General features: G+C 32.2%; 1 protein-coding gene across 2 annotated transcripts in view; it reads left to right on the forward strand.

The window, feature by feature from the left end:
* The window catches only part of GXYLT1 (glucoside xylosyltransferase 1), a 46,934-nt gene that overhangs the window by 24,560 nt on the left and 15,677 nt on the right, over nucleotides 1-6,697 (forward strand). For both annotated transcript variants that reach the window (XM_012638434.1, XM_012638435.1), the window contains 2 exons: nucleotides 680-805; nucleotides 3,672-3,923. In XM_012638434.1, the coding sequence (XP_012493888.1) occupies nucleotides 680-805; nucleotides 3,672-3,923 (378 nt within the window). The remainder of the gene's footprint in view (nucleotides 1-679; nucleotides 806-3,671; nucleotides 3,924-6,697) is intronic.

Genomic DNA, 6,697 nt, shown 5'->3' on the forward strand with positions numbered 1-6,697 from the left:
AAATTTGAATCAACAATTCTATTAAAGCAAGAGTGATAGGTAATACTTAAACTGAATTTGAAACAATTCAGTATCTTGAAATGCATTTAGGATACTAAAGAGTAAACATCATTATAGATTTTCAGATGTTTTGCTTTTTGTAATGATTTTTTAAAAAATCGACATTGGCTGTATATCAGAATATTTTATTGTAAGGAATATCCAGGCATATTAAAACTATGCATTGATGGACAAATATTTTTTAGCCAGTTTCATATTTGGTGTGACTTTGAATGTAAACATCTATTATACATACTGTGGTAATAATATTAGTGTTTAATTTTTCTATTTTTAATTTGTTTAGAGATTGAGAAGATTTATACATTAGATAAAGTTGAGGGAGATGAACACTTGCAAGGCTCCTTCAACTTTCTGATTTTGTGATTCCTACCCTGATAATTTTCATTGTGCCTCAGATCTTAATGGTGAAGTCTTGCTGGCATATTACTATGATTTTTAGATTTGTGAATGAAAACAAAATGGTGGAGAAGAAGAATCTTTCTCTTAACTATGTACAACATAAAATTATCTTAATTTTTAGCTCCTTTGTTTTGTGATCTGTTGGTTTATTATTTTACAGAGAAAATTCAAAGTGAAATAAATCTAAACTGGGTTCTTTTTTTTATTTCATATTTTTTAGCTTGAAAGCTGGTCATTTCTACAAACATTTAATTATACATTATACCCTATAACCTTTCCAACTGAGAATGCTGCGGAATGGAAAAAGCTCTTTAAACCATGTGCTTCCCAGAGATTGTTCTTGCCAGTAAGTTTTCCCCCCAGTTTTTTTTTCTTTTTTAAATTTGAACCTTACTTTTACATAGATGAGTTTCTGAAGAGTTAACATGTAAATCGGTTAAATAAATCCAGTTAAATAAATAGACATGTGCATGTATGCTATTAATATTTTCCTTTTGAACATGAGAAAAAATTCACGTAGAACAAGTCAAATAACCCCTGTTAAAAATGAAAAATTTTTAGTTATTTCTGTTGAAATACCATTACTTACATTTTAATGTATTCAGTTGCTATGAACTGTCTTATCTCTAAGAAGGAATAGAGGTTTGCTAGATCTTAATGAAGCCAAGTCTGTTGCCAGCAGAAGTGCAATGGCAATATCACCTTCAACTTGTGGACTACATTTAGAGTTGGGAAGTGAGGTAGACTGCATCATTAAATAATAATTTCAGTCTTACACCAAGCCAGTCTATCTATTCTAACTGATACTTAAACACAGTAACAAAATTTAAAGCATGTAAACTCAAAGGGAAAATGGGAACCATTTATTTAGTGGGGCTATTCTTTGGTGGTTTTCTCTGGTATCAAACCCTAATTTTTTTTCTTTTTTATCTAAAAATGTTCTGAAGTAAGGTTACCTCTTCCATTTTGAGTTGATTTTACCCACAGTTTTAAAATTCACAGTAGTTGTTTGGACCACTGTGATGTTTAAAATACTTATGGTATTGCAATAAAAAAATACGTATGGTAGTAGAAATACTGAATTTAAGAAGCACACAAGTTTCTGGAAAGTATATGAATTATGGGGAAGAACTTTTAATTACTTGTTATTGCTAAGTGAACTAAGGCAATCCTTAGCATATTAAGAACATAGTTTACCAAATACAGGATATCAGTAAGATTTAAATTTAAGTTACAATTTTGATAGTCAGCTCTGCCTAACCAGTGCCTTTGTTGCTGTGCATAAAAAATTTTGAATTTTAGGATCTTTCTTCCCTTCCATTGTAAAAGGCACACAAATAAGGGATTAAGATTGGGAAAAAACCTAAGAAGTTTTAGATACTTCATGTAGGCTTTATAAGTTTTTAAAATAAATTTTATTTTGAATTATTGCAGTATCACAATCATCAATTAATATGAGTGCCTATTTTCTGCTAGTCATCTGCACTGAAGTGCTGTGTGTATAGGGATGAATAGAACAGACAGGTTTCTCGGTTTCATAGAGCTTATTGTCTGATGGGGAAGACAGACATTAAACAAGTAATCACACACATATGTTATTCAAAAAATAATGAGTGATGCAAGAAAAACATGAGGTTATGGCCATTTCTCTGTCATTTTGTTACGGCACTTTATTAACCCTTGGCACTATGGCACTTTGTTAACACTTTATTAACAAGTTTAATTGTTGGTGTTATCATATACAATTCGCCAGATCATTTAAAGATGTAATCTAGTTAAATTCCTAAATGGAATTTTAAGTACTAAAATAAAATACTTGAAAGCCATCAAATTGTCCTCCTGCTTTACTGTTACTTCTGCATCTTTCTACCCAGATTTAGGTAAATTTATGCCTTTTTCCTAGGGGTAAACTTTTTTGCTGAGTTTCTCTTCCTTTGAAATAAATGAAAAGAACTATAATAATATAAACTGTGCCAGTGCCTCCTTCCCCTAAAAGGACCCATAGAAAAATACCCATGTGATGACTATTTAACCCTGTGTCTGATCTCTAGTTGGCAGTGGCTCCCAACATTGAACTGGGGCTTTATGCAGCATCTTCCTAGTCTGCTAAGAGTACAGCAGTCTGTAAACAAATGATGTATCCTGGTACAGATGCGCAGAATGTTGTTATTAAAAACAATTCTCTTTACTCCCCTCCCCCCAAAAAGGTGACAGACAGACACAGGCACACACACATATACCCCTTTTTAATTGAGGTCTTTGAGCAAGTGAACCTTTCCTACTTAAGCTCTGCAGTCCACCATCAGATCTTTTCCCCAGGCTGATAATAAATCGGCTGATAGTGAACTAAGGAAGGAACTAGATGAATTTAGCCTAGTAGCAGCTCATTAAGGTGGTAGCTTAACTTTCGTTGCAGGAAGAGGTAGCAGCTCTTGAAAAATAGCAGAATGAGGATCAAGCTCTTGTTTACATTATATTTTCTTAACCTATTCATTGAATCTTGCTAATAGACTAAGATAGGGAGTATATTTAAATTTGCAGAAGTCAGATTCTAAATTTCGTGGGCAAGACAGAAATACAAAAATCACACTTGAAAATCTCTGGGAAGGAACATGTTGGAGATTTACATTTTCAGGAAACGCAACATAGTTAATCTTTTTTCTAAGACAAGTCTTCACCTGTTGCTAAGTGCACATTTTCTTTGATTTGTTGGGAGACAGTAAGCATAGAAATAAGAATCCTTATAACCTGGGTTCCAATTTTTGCTAGTTGATTCTCAAATTATGTAACAGTGTCAGTGTTGGAGGTGGAGGGAACAAGTTAAGAACATCTTAGTTTGTATTGGTTTATTTCTGTATTTATCTCAGGAAATCAGGCTTTGAGATACAAATCACCTAAATTAATGTTATTTTCTATTATGAAAAACATTTCCTCCTTGATCTTTGAAGATACTGCTTTTATTCTCTCAATTGTTAGCATTGAGTTATTTGTTTTGGTTTGTTTTTATAGCTTTTCTTCTCTGAAAGTTAGTAAAGATTAGCATATTATCTTTATATGTGCAATTGTCAAAAATGACATTTAGGAAAAATTACTTTAAAAAATAATGTAAATTAGCTTATCTCTTAGGTATATCTTTTATAATTAAAGACTCTTTTATGTTTTTCTTAAATAAATAGAATTATAGTTAATGATTCAAATATCTCTCCTCATAGCTAATCCTGAAAGAAGTTGACTCACTATTGTATGTTGACACTGATATCCTTTTTTTACGACCCGTCGATGATATTTGGTCTTTACTAAAGAAATTTAATTCGACACAAATTGCTGCGATGGCACCAGAACATGAGGAGCCTCGAATAGGATGGTATAATCGCTTTGCCAGACATCCATACTATGGAAAAACTGGAATAAACTCTGGAGTTATGTTGATGAACATGACTCGAATGAGAAGGAAGTATTTCAAGGTAAGTCACTGATACAGATAGTTGGTTAATATTTCTCTTTTTTCCCTGTAAATTGTTTGATTTCCAGTTTAGTTTTCTTTTATTAAAAACTAGATTGAACTATTCAGAATTTCTCTGTTTATCTCAAATAATTGAAGAAAAATGTGTTCATAATATTCTGTTTAATAGAGCATTACAGTAGGTCAAACCAGATGGCGTTACAATGCAGTGAACTAACGATGCACTAAGTAGTGAGCGTCGTCTCCCTTGGTTGTCATTCCAGTAAGTAGTCATTATTTTGTAGTTGTACAGTCATAGAATACTTGAGTCTATAGTACGATATAACACAGAGTCGTGGTTAAGAGCATAGACTCTGCAGCCTGTTGGTCTGGTTCAAACCCTGGCACCTCATTTAGTAACTTAGTGACCTTGAGCAAATTTTCAACATATCTGGTCTTTGGTTTTTCTCATCTATAAAATAGGAATGATAGCAGTACCAGTGTCTCAGGGCTTTTGTGAGGATTAAATGAGTTAGAACAGTGACTAACACATAGTAAATGTTAACTGTATGACATCACTGAAAGTTAACTTTAAAAAAAAAACCCTGCTTGTTTCTAATCTCTCAAATTGTGGGGTCAGTGGAAGAGTCAGACCGTTTAAATTCTCTGATGGTGCATTCGGAATGCATCAGTATGCTTTACTGTTTAATGTAGATTAGTAGTATGTGGTAAATTGCAAGTCACTCTAGTCTTCAGGCTCTGGAGTCAAACTGGCTTTATGTGTAGCTTTGCCACCTGTGTGCTACTTAACCACTAGCCATTTAGGTAACTTTCAAATGTCAGTTCTCTCAAATGAAAAGTAGAGATACTAAGTGGATTATTTATCTAAGTTGACTTAAAGGAGATCCATTTAAAATGCTTAGTACAGAGCATGGCACATAGAGGCAAATAAATGTTAGCTAAAAACAGTGACTTCTGAGCAAACACCCACTGTTTAGGGGTATAGACTTACTCATTCCTTTATGTCTAGTTAGGACTAAATTAAACATTAGGGAATATTATGTCTTTTATGATATGAGTATATATGTTTGTATGTGTATATATATTTTGTATGTGTCATATATTTTTCTTATGGCTTCTGGTGGAACAGAATTTATTTTTCCCTTCTATGTGTCTGATTTAAATCTTTGCCTCATGTAGAGTTGTTTTTTCTGATCTTTGGTATAGGCAGCAGTATGGCTTGTAGTCATCACTGCCATCTGCCAACATTTCAATCTTAGAAATCTGACTGCTAGTACCCATCACTCATATATTCTGTTGATCTGGTAAACCTAGTTTTTTTAGCCTTCCATTTTCTGAACCTTTCCAAAATCTTGATTTCAATTCAGTTTTGTCTGTCATGAGACCAGTGCTAGGTAACCTCTGCTCTTGCTTAACAGAGAACATCTTTCTTTAGTTACCCAGTTTGTTATTATATCTTGAATTTTTAAATTTCATGTACCATAAGGTTTTATTAAATAAAACCAGGATAGTAACATGATTGTTATTTTCTGATTGTTAGACTATGCACAGTGATGTTATACCAGAAGATGGTGCTGTAAGATTATCTGCTAAGAAATAATATGACTTCTCAATAACTGCATTTGAAATTCATAGAATTATGAGAAATTTAGTGTTGCAAAGAACTGTAGAGATAATTTAACATAACACGGTTTGGTTTAAAAAAAATTTAAAATGCAGCTTTATAGTTCAAATACATCATTATTTTTTACTTACCTTTTACTTATTTAAATGCCATTCTTAAATACTTTAATAGTTTCTCCTCTTCCCCTTTTCTTTTTGCCTGAGGCATGATCTAAGCCAGCTAGAGATGTAGATAATGGGGGTTGAAATAATCTCTAATTTCAAACTTTTTTTTCTGCTGCAAATTAATGACTTTATGAAGAAAATATAAGAGGATTGGTTGTATAGTAATTCAGTAGGTGTAATTTACTTTACACCTCCTATTCCTCCTTATGTTACAAACAGCCCTATTCTTGCTCTGTGGGAACACACTTAGATATGCTTTGTTTTCAAATATTGTTATTATATTTATGAATATTGAGATTGTTCTATAAAATTTATTGATTTTTAATTCCTTTCTGATGTATATTTATTATTCTTGATTGTTTTCCTGTCTATATCTGTAGTAAACATTATGTTGGTTTTTCCTACTAATTCTACAATTTCTGGCACAGATCTTAAATTTTACATGTTTAGCAGTCTAACTGAATTACTTGTATATCACTTTCCAAACTGTTTCATATAGATCCATGAGTGTTGCCCCATGGTTCTCATCACATGAAAAGCCACAAGACTACCCATTTAGGATAAAGGTCATATTTTAAGTTCTTAATTTGCTTTGCTGTCACCCAGTCCTTACCAGTCCTGATTGTTCAGTTCCAACCTGATGTATGTTAGTTACATATATTAAAAAGTTAGAATAGTAAAAAGTCTACTTTTTTGTTCTTTCTGCCTCATAATGAATGCTTGGCAGACAATGAATAACATTGGTTAAGCTGTTACTTTGTATTTTGTGTTATGATCGTGTTTGTAGCTTTGAATTCTTATTAGGGTATTTTATCTCTTTTTAAAAAATTTACTAAGATATTTTTCAACCTTTTTCTATTTATTTGAGAAAAACCAAAGAATATAAATTAGACATCTTGGAATCCTTTCCTTAGAACCCTGTCCTGTTCATGTCCTTCCATATATTACTTTGTAAAGTATTTTTTTTTTTTTTTTTTTTTTTTTTTT

The sequence above is a fragment of the Propithecus coquereli genome, unplaced genomic scaffold, assembly GCF_000956105.1.
Source record: "Propithecus coquereli isolate 6110/MARCELLA unplaced genomic scaffold, Pcoq_1.0 Scaffold13, whole genome shotgun sequence".
NCBI classification, from domain to species: Eukaryota; Metazoa; Chordata; class Mammalia; order Primates; family Indriidae; genus Propithecus; species Propithecus coquereli.